This window comes from Lampris incognitus, chromosome 6 (genome assembly GCF_029633865.1).
Source record: "Lampris incognitus isolate fLamInc1 chromosome 6, fLamInc1.hap2, whole genome shotgun sequence".
Lineage (NCBI taxonomy): Eukaryota > Metazoa > Chordata > Actinopteri > Lampriformes > Lampridae > Lampris > Lampris incognitus.
This window is the reverse complement of record NC_079216.1, coordinates 36,525,033-36,544,042: the sequence shown is the minus strand read 5'-3', so window position 1 is coordinate 36,544,042 and position 19,010 is coordinate 36,525,033. Positions and strand designations below refer to the sequence as shown.

General features: G+C 42.2%; 1 protein-coding gene across 6 annotated transcripts in view; it reads left to right on the top strand.

The window, feature by feature from the left end:
• The first annotated feature begins 779 nt into the window (after positions 1-779).
• plekha7a (pleckstrin homology domain containing, family A member 7a) overlaps positions 780-19,010 on the top strand; it is a 230,886-nt gene continuing 212,655 nt past the window's right edge. For all 6 annotated transcript variants that reach the window (XR_008810349.1, XM_056281276.1, XM_056281279.1 and 3 more), the window contains exons 1-3: positions 780-862; positions 1,001-1,077; positions 1,282-1,339. Coding sequence is in view for 5 of the 6 variants with exons in the window: in XM_056281276.1 (XP_056137251.1) it covers positions 780-862; positions 1,001-1,077; positions 1,282-1,339 (218 nt within the window). In the remaining variant the exon portion in view is untranslated. The remainder of the gene's footprint in view (positions 863-1,000; positions 1,078-1,281; positions 1,340-19,010) is intronic.

The window sequence follows — 19,010 nt, the reverse complement described above, 5'->3', positions numbered from 1 at the left end:
CTCTGATCCGGGGATTACATACTACATCAGAGAATGGTCATGGTATGTACTTGTAAAGACTGTAAAACAAATGAAGGGACTGGTTCGAAAACTAGACCCAGCATTTGAAAAGTGATGCAAATACGATAACAAAAGTTTTGACTGCGTATACTGAAACAAAATGTGATAATTTTATGTGATAGATGATATCTTAGATCATATTCTGGGTGATGGCTTTGATTTAGTGCCCCAGCAAATCATGGTTATAAACTCAAAACATTAAATCTGACTTGGAAAAAGGTGGAAAATGAAAGCACTACGTCGTGTATTAGGCTAATTAAGTGAGGTTACTGCTAGACAAAGCATTTTATGTCATCTTTTTCAAGAACGACTTGCCATCATTATTATTATACTTGTGGTCTGTGCTTCAGTAAAGCACTTAGCAAAGCGCTGTCAGTGAGTTTCGAAACGGAGAAAACAAATCTTATATATTCACTTAGAGAGCATTCGTTGGTTTAAAACGTCAAAAAAATAAACCAAAGAATGAATTGTTAAGTGTTTTTTGTTGTTGTTGTGGAACTCCTGTTCCCAAAACGGCTCATTCTGCCATTCACGGGTCTCCCTATTTACTGTCGGCGGTTAAAAAAAAACCAAAACGCCAAACGCCGGCGGAGCCGTCGCGCCACTCTCGCTATTGAAGACAATCGCCCTCCCCTTTAAGGGTTCCTGTGCCCTAGCGGTAATCATTGTGCTCCCCGGAGAGAGGGAATGAAATAAAAAGAGGGACCTCAGACCGGATCATGGCGGCGCCGCTCGGGCGGGACACCTTACCTGAACACTGGTCCTACGGCGTCTGCAAGGACGGCAGGGTCTTCTTCGTTAAGTGAGTCGGACAATTTGAACGCGTTGCCGAGGCTAATAACGAACGCGTCGGGCTTTCTGCGGAAGGGTTTAGCGTGAGTTGGCACGTATTGCGCTTCCTCTCGGTGTAACAGGTGTCTTTTCTTTCTCTCTCCCGCAGCGATGACATGCGTACCACTACTTGGCTCCATCCCCGGTCGGGCAAGCCTGTCAACTCCGGACACATGATCCGCTCAGGTGAGGCTTTCCATTTGTTTTCCAAACGTGCTTATTCCAAACAGCGCCAGATAATTACTATCGACTCTTCTGCGGAGGTGCCTTTACATTTATTATTATCATCATTATTATTATTTGCACACTGTTGACAGAAGTAGGCCCCGAGTGGTTGAAAGGAAAACTTTAAGGTGACACGCGCCTGTCTTCACGGTACATTTTTTGTAGACTTACCGCGGGGATGGGAAGAAGGTTTCACGGACGACGGGGCCAGTTACTTCATAAAGTAAGTGGCCCTTTTTAACTGGCCCTTTTGCTAACACACCGTCACTCGTGATTGACGTTTGTTGCAAGGAGTGCTTGTTACATGCAACCTACGCATTACTTGTTGTTAGCACGAAGCTAAATATGGCTCCGGCCACTAATTCCTCACCATACGTGTGTGTCGGGGGGGGGGGGGGGGGATTGATAAGGTGTGTGTCGCCAACCCGGGGACGCCTTGGCGATCCCATTGGTCTCCACTATTGTTCTCAGCAGTAATATGCGAGCTGTAAACCACCTGTTGGACAGATGGAGAACTGAATGTAGTTTGACTGGCTGCAGCAGCACACTATTCAAGTTATTTTATAAGTGACCTTGCTTGGACAGGGATACATTGGAGAGGAATAATCAATAATTCACTACCCTCTACAAACATTTACCCAGTTATCTAAACACAGAGATAGATGGCATTAGATACATTTATGTGTGTGCTTGCTACAGTTAATGCGATAAGACTAGACAGTCCAATATAATTTAAAGTACAATACTGGCATAGTTTGCAAACGTTTCCTTAATTGTGAACATGGAAAAGACTAGAGGGCTTTTAAAAAATTTGAACTAGCTGCTTTTTAGTGAAGAAACACACCCAAAACTGAAATATCATTCTGTATACTAGGTGAGGGCAAGTATACATGGGCTAAAAAGTTAGTCTCTACCAGCTAACTAGTTTGCTACCAAAATGATAGGAGACCAACACGTTTTCATCTTTGCAGCTGAAATCAAATTCAGAGTAATGATGCCTAGAAAAATGTCTTTTGTCCGTCGCCAGATATGATGATACAATCCTCATTGCAAAAGCCACAGATTAGCGGCTTTACTGTAAATGACTTGCAGCTGTTTCACTTAGCCTTATATATTTTTTTTGCATTGGTTTTCAAGTTTGTTAGCTCCACAGTCCACTCTGTTAGGTAATCGGCTATCATATTGTGATCCTGTTCTGTTTCTACAACCACTCTCAGCTTTACTGTTATGACTTGTCCTTGTTTAACTATTGCTGTGATAGATAGGGCTTTGGGGATAACAGCCAGTCACTAGATAACAGATAACAGGACAAGACTCTGAGGCGCTCTGACGGGCAAATTATCTAGATATATTTAGCCTAATGTTAATTACTTTGTTGCATATGTTTTGCTCTCATTTGCTTTCAGTTAAAGTTGGATCACAAACCAGTTAGGGTTGAAAGTGTTTCGAATAAGACTTGTTGTAAAATTCCACTTTTAATTGTGGAAAGTATAGGACATCATTTTAGACACCTAAGCTTGAGGTGATGTCTTGTTTTGATAAATTTCTGTGTGCGTGTGTGTGTGTGTGTGCTTAATTAAGTCTGCACTATCCTCAAAATGACCATGAATGCTGAAACTAATCTACTATGGGTTTTTCAAGACATTAAGCTTGTTTTTTGCTTGTCCACATATATGTCAGACGTGCCTACAGCATGTTTTTGTTTGACTGGATATCAAGGTGCCATGTGTGCAAATTTGGAGACATGCCATAAATCAAACAGAGAGATACTTGGTTTGCATACACACTATGTAATTGTCCATGTATCTTACAGTGGCAAGTTAGGATAATATGTTGTTGAGCCATAGAGAGAGTATTAATACAATGTCTTTGTATAGTCTGTCATACATGAATGTGCAGGACTTAAGGCTGTATATTATGTTGGTCCAGACAAACCGCCACCCAGCTGAGATATAAACCTTGCATATGCTGATTTGCATACTAATTCAAGATTAGTTTTGCATAAGACTTGAGTGTCTTGATATTGATCTGAATTTAAAATCATCTTTGGTGTTGTGTTTTTAGACTTATTCTACTGACTAGAGGGAGAGAGCTAGAAATACTTCTCTCATCACCTACTGCTTTGCTGTCCACCAACATTAGCTTAGACAAACTGATTACTTTCACAGTCCCTATAGGGCACAGGCAGGGCTTTTTGTATCATTTCCTCTACAATCCTTTTTATAAACAGTATTTCTAGTACAAAAATACCAAGGTAACAACCCCCTTCAGAATTCAATATCCTCTTCTAGAGGAAAAGTAGACTTGTTTTGTTGAAAGGCCAGGTCTGTAACGTTTCCTCCAGGGTGTCTGCTTTGAGACCACTTCTAAATGGGGAAAAAAAGAGAAAATCCAACAAAAAGAACAACAGGTCCCTCCGTGTTGGAATGTACTTTTCAGATTCCAGAGATTTCATAGGTCTCAGTTACTCAGGGGTTTTGCCATGAAAACAAGTCTAATTTTTTAAACCAGGCAGGCCCTTTCAATGGTGCTGTATTTCAAAGTGTGTGGGAGTTGCTATTAACTCGATCCAAGGCTTTTATCTTCTTTTTTTTAAGCAGTAGAAAGAGAGATCTCCCATGGTTCTGTATCAAAACAGAGTTTGCGGACTGAAGTTAGGGTCCTCTCAGGACAATTTCTTTTGCTTTTTGTGCCACAGTCTGGTCTGGGTGACTCATTCACAGACCAAGGAGTCATTGCAGGGTGCAGGTCTGTTTATCAGTGTGATGGGTATGATGGTGTGCTGGCCACTTGATGGAGCACCACCGTAACATCACTATGGATTCTTACACAGGCCGTGTAGCTGGCAAGCATCATTCAATAAACCCACACAGAAATTTTAGTGAGAAAGAACTACCAAAAAAAATTGGCTGTACCAGACATTTCACAAACAGTCAATGTCTTTTTCGGGGCAGTGGGAAACATGGTGAATTAATGATGAATTCACGTCATAATGCCATGAACGGCATTTCTCAACCTTGTCAGAGCTGCAGCATGCTTTTTGGAGGACTCACAATCTTCTTCTTATGATTTGAAGATGTCTCACAGGCACTCCGCTTCTCTATTAAACATGTTGAGCACCTGACTCCCATAGGTGCCGATGAGCTCATCGTGGATATAGCAGCAGCGTTGGCGGCCAGCTTGTGTATCTGCCCCTCGGCTGTTTGAGCAGTACGACGTCCATATCCCTCCCTGCTGTTTCTGCTCCGCTGTTTCTTGCCCGGGCTTGTGGCAATAATCCTGCTATGGTCGGCTCATGATGATGATGATGTGTGTGTGTGTGTGTGTGTGTGTGTGTGTGTGTGTGTGTGTGTGTGTATTGGGGGGGGGGGGGGGTCAGAGGTACTTAAGTGCAAAGTCGGTTTGTTTGAGTACCTCCACCCCCTCTACTCTTCAGGCAGAACTCAATTACACATAACCTCTCCCTCAGAGGACACATATTAGTCATCACCTCTGAGGTGCTTGTTTGACTAAGAATATTCTTCCTCTTTCCCTCTTCCTGCCTCTCTTTGACACACACACACACACACACACACACACACACACTGGGCTTTTCTTCTTCTTCTTTTCCTGTTTGTCTCTAAGGGGACTACAGATGGGTCCTCTGCTCTCTCTTTCCCCCAACCCCCAGCAGGAGGCCGGATCAGGTCTAAGTCGGAAGGTAAAACTCTCCTGCTGGAGAGGGAGAGAGGGAGGTGGGGGGGGGGGGACGTCTGGAGGGATTGTTGGTAACAGAAGTAGACAGGGGGTCCGATGGGGTGGACATCCTGATTAAAATGGTTCTGTTATGGCATTACAGGGTTTTACTCCTGGGTCACTTTGATCCACTCAGCTTTGACAAAATGACATTAATATGTTACTTACAATACACTGAATGACACATTGACATGGGGTTGTGGGCCTCACTTTACTGCGCGGTGATTTTAGTGATTCTGAAACATGAATGGCAGTGTAAGCACAATGATGGTATCATGAAACTGTGACAAAGAGGCTTATCTCAAAGCAGCTTACAATTATGTCAGGAGTAGTAAGTTTCCGTTGGTTGTGTCACATAAGGGCAGATCATGTGACATGTAACTGGCTCTCATTTATGTCTACCTTATTTTTAAATTTTTTTTAAAATTTTAGATTTTTCTCCCCAATTGTTACCCATCCAGTTACCCCACTCTTCCGAGTCGTCATGGTCACTGCTCCACCCCCTCTGCCGTTCCGGGGAGGGCTGCACATGCCTCCTCCGATACATGTGGGATCTCCAGCCACTTCTTTTCACTTGACAGTGAGGAGTTTCGCCAGGGGGACATAGCGCTTGGGAGGAACACGCTATTCCCCCTAGTCTCCCCCCAAACAGGTGCCCCGGCCGACCACAGGAGGCGCTAGTGCAGAGACCAGGACACATACCCACATCCGGCTTCCCACCCACAGACACGGCCAATTGTGTCTGTAGGGATGCCCGACCAAGCTGGAGGTAACGCAGGGATTCGAACCGGAGATCCCCGTCTTTTTCGGCAATGGAGTAGACTACTACACTATCCATATGCCCCCGGCTAAGTCACTTCTGGTGTAGACCAGGGTCCTCATTGAAGGCTTAGTACTATACAAAAAAAAAAAAAAAAATCAAGTCAGTTTTATTTGTTTAGCCCAATATTACAAATTTGCCTCAAGGGGCTTTACAACATCCGGTCCTTAGACCCTCACGTTGCATAAGGGACAACTCCCTAAAAAAACCTTTAATGGAGAAAAAAATAGGGAGAGCAAACAGAGAAGGGATCTCTCTCCCAAGACGGCCAACGTGTAATGGATGTTGTGTTTACACAATTTACATGATACAACATTGAAAGACTGAACAGAAGATTGAACAGAATACAACACTGAATTGATTATTTATGAAGAATATGATGAGCAGGGTACTAAGCAGTATCCAGACACCACCGAAACAGCCCAGAACCCAAGCCATGCGACCAGCATCACCACGCAAAAAAACAAGAAAAGAAAAAGTCATACATCTTGGTGAGAGAAGGATATAACATTGAAACAGGATAACAAAATTATATGGATTTATAAGACGTATATAAAAAGAAAATGTGATGAGGGGACTGCCAAGCAGTGTCTAGGTGACAACCACCGTCACCACGGAGGCCTGGGAGGAGGACCAACTGTACGTGCACAGGGGAGAGACTCATATGCCACCATTGACACACAGAAAAAGAGAAAGGAGAAGACATGTGAGAGAAGAGAACAGTTTGCAATAGTCATTAGTCATAATCAATTAAGTCATCAGTTAGTCGTATATGCTATTATCTCATTGGCAGAATAGTGCTTGGTAAATTCATTGAGACAGGAAACCAACTCGCCATGCAGTACAGATTGTGAAGTAAGTACTCAACTTAAAGGCAACTAATTGTAGGCTAAGGCAAAAAGATGAGTTTTAAGTTTGGATTTAAAGGACTCAGACTGATTGTCTGATGGCAGCAGGGAGGTTATTCCACTAGAACGGGTACGATAGGAAAAGGCCTGCCATCAGCTGACTTCTTTTTAACTTTGGGTACACACAGGAGCCCTGTATTTTTAGAACGAAGAGCTCGAGATGGAATGTACGGTTTAAGGAGATCAGACAGGTAAGATGGGGGCAAGCCCATTTAGGATTTTATAAGTCAGCAGAAGGACCTTGAATTCTGATCTAACATGGTTAGGAAGCCAATGGAGGGAGGCAAGAATTGGTGTAATATGGTCAAATTTCCTAGATTTAGTTAGGATTCTAGCAGCAGCATTCTGAACCATCTGAAGACTTTTAGTACTAGCATGTGGCAGACCTGAAAACAGAACATTACAGTAATCAAGTCTGGATGAAACAAATGTAGTATGTATACCGCATAATGAGGTATGAATGAATTCCTCCTTTTATTTAGGTCTGTCTAGTGGAGGTTGGCTTAGTGAATACTGACTTTTTGTCAGCAACTGTCGGCTTCTCAGTGCTGACACACACATCGACAGTCTTCTACCTCCAGGCACTGAGCAGTGTCATCGGACAAGCTGCACGTCAAGAGGTTTGTTCAAATGCACCTCAATGATGGCATTTGAGGGACAGGAGAGATTTTTCCGTGCTCCCGCCAAAAAAAAAAAAAAATCTACTCATATTTTCGGAATGTGTGTGTGTGTGTGGTGTTAGTGTGTGTGTGTGTGTGTGTGTGTGTGTGTGTGTGTGTGTGTGTGTGTGTGTGTGTGTGTGTGTGTGTGTGTGTGTGTGTGTGTGTGTGTGTGTGTGTGTGTGTGTTAGTGTAGATAGCGGGACCGAAAACTAAAGCATTTATGATCCTAATTCTTTTTGGAGGTGGTAGGTATTGTTCTAGGGAGTATGGGAAAAATCCCAGAAAATTAAAATTATACATAATTATGCAAAATATGCATTTTTCTAAAAATGGCTAAAAACCACTTTTCTCGGCATTTCAGATGATTCTGAGCATCTTTGATTTTTTTCACCTATATAAAAAAAAATTTCTGGGACTTAGAAATGTTTTGGCATTATGCAAAATAAATGCATTTTTGCAAAAATGCACTTATGATCCTAATTTTTTTTGGAGGTGGTAGGTATTGTTCCAGAGAGGACCAGAAAAATAGCAGCAAATTAAAATAATTATAATAATTACGCATAATTATGCAAAATATGCATTTTCTAAAAATAGCTAAAAACCACTTTTCTCGGCATTTCAGATGATTCTGAGCATTTGGGGGGAGGGAGTTGGAGTGGGGGGGGGTTTAGGGGAAGGGGGAAGGTGGTTAGCTGGCAGGATGAAGAAGAGGGAGATTTAGACGGGTGGATAACCAAACCGCTACATTGTAGCGGGGTTCTTCTAGTTTATATATATTTGCCAGATCAACAAGAAATTTGAACCAGTGCCATTTTCGTAACAAAGCTGCTATTGTAACCTGTTATCTGCAGTTTTCCTACAGCTTGATGACATGGAGCTGTTGCTTTTGAGATAAAGTCACAATGTGACAGTTTAACCAGAGTGAGTCGGGGAGTACGATAACTTAGAGATCAGCAACAACAACCTGCGATAACTAGCTTTTGAAGGTCAGAGCCACAGTACAGTTAAGAGATGTAAGAACATATTTCGCTGGACCAAAGGTGATGATGGAAGATAGAGAAGTGCAATGAAAGTGAGAGTTGAAAAGAAGAGAGACAGGTCATGTGTTACTCTTGATTAAGGAATAAAATGATGGTTGTTCATTCTGAGGGCAAAATAATGAAGGAACATGAATATGTCTTGATGCATGCTACACAATCCAGATAAGGAAATCACAGAAAGTTGAATCAGTTCGCCATCTTACAAGTGCTGTGATTGCAACCATTTCTCAAATCCTCTGTGAATAGTACACATGGCCGTTGTAACTCTAGTTAATGGTCAGTTTGCATATGAAACCGATCATTGTTTTCGGTCATTATGCCACTGTATTGTTTATAAGGGTGGGGATACCTGCAGTCAGTTTAGACTGAAGAGGTCACTTAGATGAGTGATGAAACGTTTCTGTCTCAATAAACGTTGTGTCAAGATGAACTGATTCAACCCTCTGTGAGTCTGAACATGGATGTTGTTTCTCAGAGAGAGCAGCAGTGCTTTGGTGAAATGCACCAGACTGGCTGCATTGCGATAATTTGGTCAAGGCAAGAAAAAAACACCATCATGGAATATATGCTCTGGATGTTTTGGCCTATGAGCAACACACATTTTTTTTTAATCTTAAATGATGACATAAAATGCTTTTAACAGGGAACAAGCCGAAAGAAGAAGAAGATGACATAAAATGCTTTTCAGCATGGTAATGAAACGGATGAATCACAATGAAGTTGTAAAAATGTAATAATAAATTAAACTTATATAGCGCTTTTCTAACACTCAAAGTCGCTTTACAGTAAACGGGGTGAAACGAGACAACAGATAAACATCACACAGACATACAGGGGTGGATGGGAAGGGGGGCTGCGAGAGGGGGAAGCGGCAGCCACACACGACGCCGGCAGTACTCTCCCACTTAGACAGATACAAAAGGGAAAGAAAAACAAACATTATAAATCACATAAATCAAAGATGAAGTCTGAAGACGTGAAGACAAAAATGTAGGTTTGATTTGTTCTCGCTGCATAGCACTCGCTGTCTTAAAATGAAAAGGGGCTTTGTTTTGGTCTTCTGGCTAAACCAAAGAACCAACAGTTCCTTGGCAGCCAAATAAAAGATTTGCAAGGAGAAAGCTTTGCAAACAATAGCTTTTTCTTTTTGTTTTTGCACTCTCGAGGTGGGTATCCAGTTTCCCTGTTTACTCTTGGAACAACAGGAAAGTTAAAGATTATTTCTCGTAAATAAATGGCAACCCAAGGACAATTGTCTGCTGTTGTCTCCTTAGATTTAGATTTTTTTTTCGTAGTTAATGAAGTACCTTCTAGGTATGTGCTTGCTACAGCTGTTTCTACATGCAAGGCACAATTTAACAATCCATGCTATCTTTTCTCTTATAATTCCCCATTATAGATTGTTTAATTAATATCATACTCTTCAGACTGTGACTCATCTGTTTATTCCCCACACAACTCAACGCCTTAAAGTTGATGGTGTCTTTGCAAAAGTCCTTGGCGGGGACCGCGCCATAGTTTCCCATTTTAGATCTGTGCAACGTGACTCTGTTTGAGTTCAGAGGATTTAAAGAAAGTTACACATTTTTGCATGCTCTCCAGCTCTGAAACGGAGCGCAGCTGCTATTTTGGCAAAAAATTGGGCTGTGGTTCATTAAAGCTCGCTTACATGTTTTGATTTAATAAAGCTCAGCCGGATAACTTTCGCTGTTTCACCGCACAAAAAGCCAAGGGAAATAACACGGTGTTGTCAAGGAATGTTGGCAACTGGGGTGGAATGAACTTGAACATTTTGATGTCAGTTTGCCTCAGAAGGTGAGAGAAATAAGAAGTTTGGAGAGCAGATCGATTTTTTAAAAATTATTTTGCAGTGAATATAATCAGAAATAAGACTAGTGCTTGATCAACAAATCCAAGAGGCTTCCCAGGAGATAGCATCTGCTGAGGCAGCTTCTGTCTGTTGTGCACGATTGTGCGCTCTGTCTCCTTCACATGCACTTCCTCTTTTTCTGGCTTGACTCCCTCTTTCATTTTCTTTTGTCCGTCCCCTCTTTCTCACACGCCGTCTCCTTCTCTGATTTGCTGCGTGTCTTTCTCTCCCTCCGTTTCTTGCTGTCACTCGTTCTCTCTTTGTATCTCACTGCATGCTTAACTCCCTCTACCCACTTCCCTTATATTTTGCCATCTGTGTGTCTCTGTGAGGTCAAGAGGGCGGATGAAACGGAGAGAGGAGACATTGACATTGAGTCGATGGTGCCCCTCTGCTCCTCTCGCCAAGCGAAATGTGTCGAGCTTCAAAGCTTTCATCCGTCTGTATTTCTGTATAGTGACTGTGGTTCCTGCGGATGTTAGCACATCAAAAGGGAAGCACTTTGTTTCATTTCTAATGTCAAATAATCAGGTCGCTGATGCAAGATACCGAAACATGCATAGAAAAGTGTTTTGTTATACATGTTATAGAGACAAAAGATTGCAATCATAACAGTGATTTTTAATTTTAAGCAAATTCCCCTGTGATGGCCGCCTGTCCAGGGTGTCTCCCTGTCTACCGCCCAGTGACTGCTGGGATAGGCTCCAGCATCCCTGCGACTTTGAGGGCAGGATAAGCGGTTCAGATAATGGGTGGATGGATGGATGATCAGGATTGTTGTTAGAGCCATAAGTCTATGACTTTATCTGTGAAATAAATTGTCAACATGGGTCGTGTGTTCCAGTTCATGGAGCTGTTGGAGCCACTTCATCTTCTGTTGAAGAGATTTTTTTTTTTAATTTTAATTTTAGGAAATGTTGGAAATCGAATGAAAATCAAATGCTCTAAATGTAGTTATGATGACTTCCTGTTTTCTGCTTATTTAATTTGTTATATTGTGATAATGTTGGTTTGATTTTCAGTTTGCAATTCCTTTTAAAGGTCATATCATTTAAAGTAAAAAAAAAAACCCGGATTAATAGTATTATTACTATTAGTTATGAAATGGGATGAGCTCATCATTGGTGATTGACTCACCGCATCCCTGCACCACCAGCAAAGCTGAAGTACCCATGCAGTGCTGTCACCAGGTGATTATTAGCCTATCAATCAGTGTGTGTGTGTGTGTGTGTGTCTGACGCGCTTGTTGGCAAAGGTTTGTGTTTTTTGTGTGAGGCTTTTCATGTGTCCATGTGTGCACATTTTTTTCGACCCCGGAAGCTCAATTCAAAGATTCACAAGAACAGCAGTACCACCATAACGCGATCTGTTTGACAAAATTAGAAACTGCATAGGGATTTATAAGGTAGGTGCAAGGACATATTGGCAGCTGTCAAAATAACACCACTTCACGCCTAGCAGGACAGGAAGAGTCGGTGCAGGACGTATGATAGACAGTGGGATGGAAATGTCCCCTCACATCATGACACATCACAGCTGCAGCCTCTCACTCTTCAGGCCACACAACATAACATATGGTGGTTGCTAATAAGCAGGTGTGTATATGTGTGTCTAAGCCATCAAATGAATGTAGCCCGTTTGTCCTGATGTGGCTGCTCTGGTAGGGGACTTTTCTGTGACAATAGTTCACTGATTTCTCCTTGGTCGTGTCCCGTCTCCATGTGGTGTGGAAGACTGGAGAGGAGCAGTAGCCACACAATGGCTGGACTGTTGCCCAAGTTAGTGTCAATGATGGCAGGCCCCGCTGGAACTGTTTGTGTTCAGTCTGGCACGTTTGCCGCTGGTGACTTGTTTGGGTAGTGAAGTGACATCTCTCAATTTTCTCTTCTCTCTCTCTCTCTCTGAATTGATCTTGGATCCTGTGATAATTGATCTTGGGTCCTGTGATGGAGGATGGTGTATTTTTGGTCACGTTAATGTAAAGGAGACGATTTGTTAATATTCTAAAAAAGACCTGTCATCGTTAAATGAGAAGCTGTTTTAAAATTCAAATTCTCCCCTCTCGCTTTCTCTCTCTGAATCTCCTTCCTGGGTTCTTCCGCTCTGTCTTGTTCTTTCCATAGCTGCCCCTTCCACACTGCCTCTCCTCTCCTCCTCTTTGTCTTCTTCTGTCTTTTAAACCCTCCCTTTGGTCCTTTTACCTAAGCATCTGATAGTGATGCAGGAGCACTTGGTTGGTGTAATTTCAGTGTATGTCTGCGTGTTATGTGTGTGTCAGAGCCGAGCACTATCTTTGTACTTAAGTCTGAAAATGGATGCCTTGAATTTTTAACATTGCCCTGGGGCTGTGGTATTAATTCACTACCTCTCACAGCGGATCTGAGTTCAGCTCGAGTCTCTCAAGACTGATGTGAGATTCAAAGCAATCTGGGAAGACGGTGGATTGGAAACATCGACACTGCATTGTTTGGAAAGAGACGTATCGTTGTAACCTCCACATGCACGTTTTTGACCCTGTTATGAGACCCTTCATTTGTATTTCTGTGAAACCTAAGAAGTAGTCTGCAAGAAGAAAAATGCAGTTGTTCTGTGTTGCCAACAAGTAGTTTTACAGAGAGAAAAATTAGTCTTTCCCATTATCGTACCACTCTTAATCATAATTCACTAGAGGCATGAGAAGAACTATAACAAAGCTGTCCGAAATGACATTTGTGTCTAGAAAATGATCATTAGATCAAATTGCAACAGTTAAGGAAAAAATGCTGCTATAAATTGAGTCTTTCAAAGGATAACACTTGAATTGAGGTTAGTAACTCAAGGTCTTGGCTGACACAGAGGCCACAAATCTGCAGATCCAGAGATAATAGGGAATGAGCTCTACGTAGGTAGCAATTTTATTTTTGTATATAACTAATTTATATATCTAACGAAATGCTCTTAAAAAATAGACCACTTGATACGCGTGTGCCACTCAGATTACACAATTAAAAAAAAAAACTTTACTTAGTTTTAAAAACTCGGCCCTGTGATGGACCAGCGGCCTGTCTGGGGTGTCTCCCTGCCTGCCGCCCAATGACTGCTGGGATAGGCTCCAGCATCCCCGCAACCCTGAGCAGGATAAGCAGTTTGGATAATGAATGGATAATTTTAAAAACTAGTAACAAAGAGATAGTGCGTCAGTCACTCACTGCACAAGACTGTGAAGTGATGAGTCTCTCTCTCTCCCCCCCCCCCCCCCCACACACACACACACCTCACAGATATTGCTTGATCACTTGGCCAAAACACCAGATGTGCAATGAACAATGCAAAGGTAATTTGTGCTTGCAAGAAATTGTAACATTTTACAAAGAAATATAGCAGGAGTTTGATTCCTTGCACCATGATGGAGAACTCACTGGTGGGTGTGCAAACTGGTCTTAAGCATTATTAAGCTGGCTCACACAAGGGGGTCATCGGGCAGATCAGGCTGATTCGCCCATCCCATCCCGCCAAGCAGATGGGAAGTCCTGATCGGAGTCTTTGCCAGGACTGACAGTCAGCTAAGCCTGTCTTGCTGTGAGGGTTTTGCAAATTTAATCTTTACCTCTGTGACTGACCTGCCGACTAAATTTATCTGACATGCAACATGCAACATATTAGATATTTATGACTTGACATGAGCCCTGAACAAGTCCTGCAATTTGTGGAGATCTGTGATTCGTTCTAAGAGCGTAGACTGCCAAGAGCTAGTGTACAAGTGTAGTGAGGTGGAAATGAAAAGAAGGATCTGAGAGATTTGAGTGAAGAGAAACACACACACAGATGAGAGTTCACTGTTTTGATTTGTTTAAATTTTATTTATTCATTATGTTTTGCTACTCATGTGTTCATGTTTTTTCAGTGCAGCAAGCTGAGTGGCAGCCTGCCTCCACTTTGCGTAGATTGGTTTCCCACTGGAACGCACAAGATCCTATAAGCCTGGAGGTCCTTATGTGTCAGGAGTCAGAATAATCCCAGTCATGTCATTATGTGTTTGGTACACCATCCATACCTAATTGTCTGACGCAAACACATTTATGACTGAGTGTCAAAATGTTTGTGAAATTACTCGTGTTTGTAATGCAGAGCATTTCCAGAATTACTGATCTTGAATGTTGTTGGCGTGTGCCCAGCTTTAGTGTGTATTCTTAATTCAGACAATTATTTAATTCAGACGGCATTAATCTCTCTGTGACTTTAATTCACCAATGACAAAGTTTCAATCAGGGAAAAGATAATGATAATAAAATTGGACTCGAGTCTGCCGGATACCTTTCCAGTTTTTTGGCACATGTCTGCTCAAAGCCCAGATGTCTGTAGGGATGAAAAGGACAGAGGGACTTCCTTCCACAGATTTACCCTTTGACGATAATAATAATAAAATTGGACTCGAGTCTGCCGGATACCTTTCCAGTTTTTTGGCACATGTCTGCTCAAAGCCCAGATGTCTGTAGGGATGAAAAGGACAGAGGGACTTCCTTCCACAGATTTACCCATTGACTACGCCTGCCATGCTGTCCATTATATCACCATGGTTACGTTCATTTCATATCACTGTTTGCACACACTCAGTGTGATAATTTTCCTTGTCTTTTTTTCTTTCTCCTTGGTGCCCCCCCCCCCCCAGTTTGTTAGTGTGCAGTGTAGTTTTTGCTATTTGTTCTTTTGTGGTGGTGGTGATAGTTGACACTGAGTTTCATAAAAGGTGGGCCAGGGTGACTCATTGCTCTTTCACGAAACAGTCAGTCAACATGAATCAGAATTTCAAGCCTCAGTAGGCACCTGCAAGGCATGGCACAACATTGAACGCTGTGCTTGCACCAAAAACATTATACGTAAGTGCCAGTGGTTACTGGTCGTCAGCTGCTTGCTGCCAACCCTGTAACAGTCAACATCAGGGTGGCAGGTTATTATCTCAGCCAGATGGTAGTTTGGAAGGGATATTGCGTTTGGTCGTGTATGTGTATCTGTCCACAGCTAATCTTGCATACTACTGGACCTATCAGCCTAATATTTATTGTGCACAGATCAAGAATCTCTCGTGGTTGCGGTGATATAGAACCTTTGAAAAACGTTAGTTCTCACTTCCGCTGCTCTCTCTTCATTCACACTCTAGCTCGCTTGACCAATGCTGCTCTCTGTCGCTGCCCAATCTATGTCAACCGTAGCTGTGAATCGCACATGTGCATGGTTGACTTAAATTGGGCAGCGACAATGTCAAAACCATGGAAATTGAATGGGAGTAGAATGCACATTCCCATTCAAATCAGCATAGCAGGATGGTCAGAGCAAAGGCCATTTTTATTTGAATCACTGCGTTTGCAAAGAATTGTGACCGTTGTAGTGGGCTAACTTCTGTATAAACTGACTTGCCGCAAGTTGCGGACTCAAGAGGGGAGGTTTTACAGTAACGACCAAGTGAGCAGTGGAGTAGTATGAAGCATGGAGAGGTGTCTTTTGTGCACTATCTCTGTTGCCTTGCTGCTAGAGGGGAATTGAAGTTTGTTTTGTGACAAAATCAAACAGGAGACCTTATCTATGAAAGCTATGCCCCCCCCAAAACAAATCTCTTAACACCCCCCCGCCGCCGCCATGGTCTAGAACTGGGCCTGTCCCCTCTTAAAAAGTGTTAGGATGCACTTCACCCAGTTCTGTTGTTGTTAATTATAACTTGGTCTCTTGCAGAGTGGAAGCAATCTGTACCATCAGGGCCTACAAAATCTACCAGTTACCAGTTTATCTCCAATTCTAGTTTTAAAGTTTATTAAAGAGTTTTTTTTTAGAATTTAAAGGATTGATTTCACTTTGTCTGTTCAACCTGCTTGCTTTATGCGTGAGCACTTCTTGTGCTCTTGCATTTGCATCTTCTCTTTTTCTCTTTCTCTTTCCTGCCCTGTCTCTCGCTCTGTCACTGAAGAGTTGGACTCCCATTTTCTTTCACCTTGTCCTGTTGCTGATGGCTCCATGGTATTTGTCCATTGCTCTCTGATGCCATTAATTTTCCTTTCCACATCAAGCACCCTTCTTCATCTCTTCTGCAAGCAGTTATGCAACATACTGATTTAAATTCATGTCGTGAATCAAGCCACACTTAGGAGAGGCTCTTGGCTGTGACCTGTGGTCTCTAAATGTCTCATAATTTTTCTGCTTCTCTACCAGGTTTACTAAATTGACCTCTAAATGCATTCTCTTTCATGCCAGTTTAATAAATTCATTTTAATAATTCGGGATAAAATACCTAAATCGAGAAACGATACACTTCAGCCCACCTTTTTCTTCTCATGATATACTCATACTGGTGACTGAATCGGTGAGTAAATGTCAAGCCAATTAAAGAGCACATTTGACACAAAGGAGACAGTGAAAGAACATTTTGATTCTTTATCGAAGGCATTGTACGTGTCATTGCCAATTTAAAGTGCCTGCCAAATGAACAGGAATTCTTGGATTTCAACCCTTTATTGTATACCTTTTGAAGAAGCAAATTCCCCTCCCTCAAGAAAATATAAAATCTAATTCAATATAAGGAATTTCCACAGCCAAGTACATGAATTTCCACCCTACAGTGGAAATGGACCTCAGAAAGGAAAGATGTATGAAAGGGATGTGCCGTGCGCAAACAAAGGGAAGTATTGTTCAGGAGCTTGTTGTTTCCAGTGATGTTGAATTAGTTGTGGCTTCACATTACAAAGCCACATAGCATTTAAGTGCAGGAATGTCTCTACACGACCAATGCCCATGGACAACAAGCGGGGGTTGAAGATAGGGGGAGGGGGGTCCATCTGTGTACAGTGGAGGATGCATATGCACAATGGAGGGATTGAAAGATTGACTGAAGGATAGAGTGAGGAAGATGGAATGGTAGAGAGAGAGAGAGAGACTGCATGATGGTGGCTACAGTGTTGTGGAGCTAAAAATCTGTCTGTCTGTGGGAGGCATCAAGAATTTGGTCACTGTGTGTAAGGGAAACATGCAAAACCTCCAGGGCCAGACTCTCATTTTAGCTGGAGAGAGAGAGCAAGATCATGCGAGAAAGGAAGACAGACAGTAGAAGAGGGAGAGACAGAGGAGAAACAGAGGATGGATTGATACTGCTTTGGACAGAGAGCAACAGAGAGAAATGGAACGACAAATGAACAATTACAGAGAGAGAGAGAGAGAGAGAGAGAGAGAGAGAGAGAGAGAGAGAGAGAGAGAGAGAGAGAGAGAGAGCAGCAACATTGCTTAACACCTGGAAAATGGGGACTTGTAGAGCATAAATGAGAACTACAATTTTGCCCTTTTTTTAACAACTTCCTCTATACTGTAACCTTTTTACATAAAAGCCTGAGAGCAAACAGACGAACGGTAGCGGAGGGGAGCCGTGGAGGAGCCAGAGTGGAAGGATAATCATCCCAAAGGTTTCATGAATGAGCGGAAGACAAAAATGCCAACTAAGGTGTGATGTGATGGAGTGATAAGACCAAAGAAACACAATTAGACTTCTTGTGCAGAGCTCCACACGAGCATCAGGATGGGCACCTGCTGTAGCCGTCAGCTTGGCCATGCTTCAGGTCACGAAATGGTTCCCATCACACGTCACATCAGTTGGCCACGGACAACCAAGGTGTTAACTGGTCTTGATGAACTCGAGTTTGTCAGCTGGGACCCAATGCATCATGACATAAGGTAAACACGGCAAAGATGTGGTGTTAGTTAAATCCTGTGTAGAGGGATTTCTAAGAGCGGCGTGTTTTTTTTTTTTTTGTTGCTTTGCCTGAGAGAATGGAGATGATTTCAGCCTGCTTGCTTGTCATGTTAGCTATGCCATTTGTTTTGAAATATTGTCTCCATCCCTTTTGGAGCATCAACCTGATGGTACCTAATAAAGCAGGGAGTGTGTGGTGCTGTTTGTCATATTCATAGGACTTTTAACAGTGCACATGGAACATTGAAGTAGACACACACACTCACACACACACAGAACATAGGCTCAGAGCAAATCTAAATTTAATTTGAGATGACAGGAGGCATATGACAGATTTAGGGTTGGGGATATACTCAGCACCCTCCTGAGTCCCACTCTGGCTCAGCTCATAAAAAGGTGGATAGCCTTCTACTCCGAGAATCTGACAGCAATTTAGAAGCACAGCAGACAGACGGAGACATATTGTCCTACAAATTTTTGGTTATTAAGCTACTTGATTATATAGCCATTTTCTTGGTAGAGGCTGGTTCAGAATAAAACAACTAAACCAACAGTCCTGACATTATGTCCTTTTGTCGCAAAGCAACTGCTAAACTGCATTTCAATGCCATCATCATTTAGAAAAGATTCTCAAACAGGAAATGCACATATTATAGAACGCTGCTTTTGACTGGAGGAACGAGGACAAAATTAAAACCCTCTGTGACAAACTTACCAGATGGAAACTGCTAAAGAAGAATTTCTGCATGCGCCCCCAGAAACAATTTGAAATTCAAAACACCTGTGAAGGGGAGTCGCATTGCCCTCATGTACCACTGTTTTGCAATCGGAGTATTGAAAATCACAAATATAAAGCCTGTATTGAGTGCTCAAATGTGTAGGTAAATATGGCTGCCATTTACATATTTAAGTGTGAGGCCCTGCAGTGCTTTTTGATTAATACCACTCTGGAATAGTTGTATTTTTTCTTGATCAAACTAAGTGCCTCAAAAAGAGATGGTGGAAAGCTGTTTATTTTTCAGCAATACAGCAAGAAATATGCTGCTATGATTCAGCTGAAAGTAAATTGGTCCTGAAGAGTAAAATGAAAAAAATGACAAGTATGTCTGAGGATTCATTTTGTTTTGTCAAATTCTGTGGGAGGCAACTCT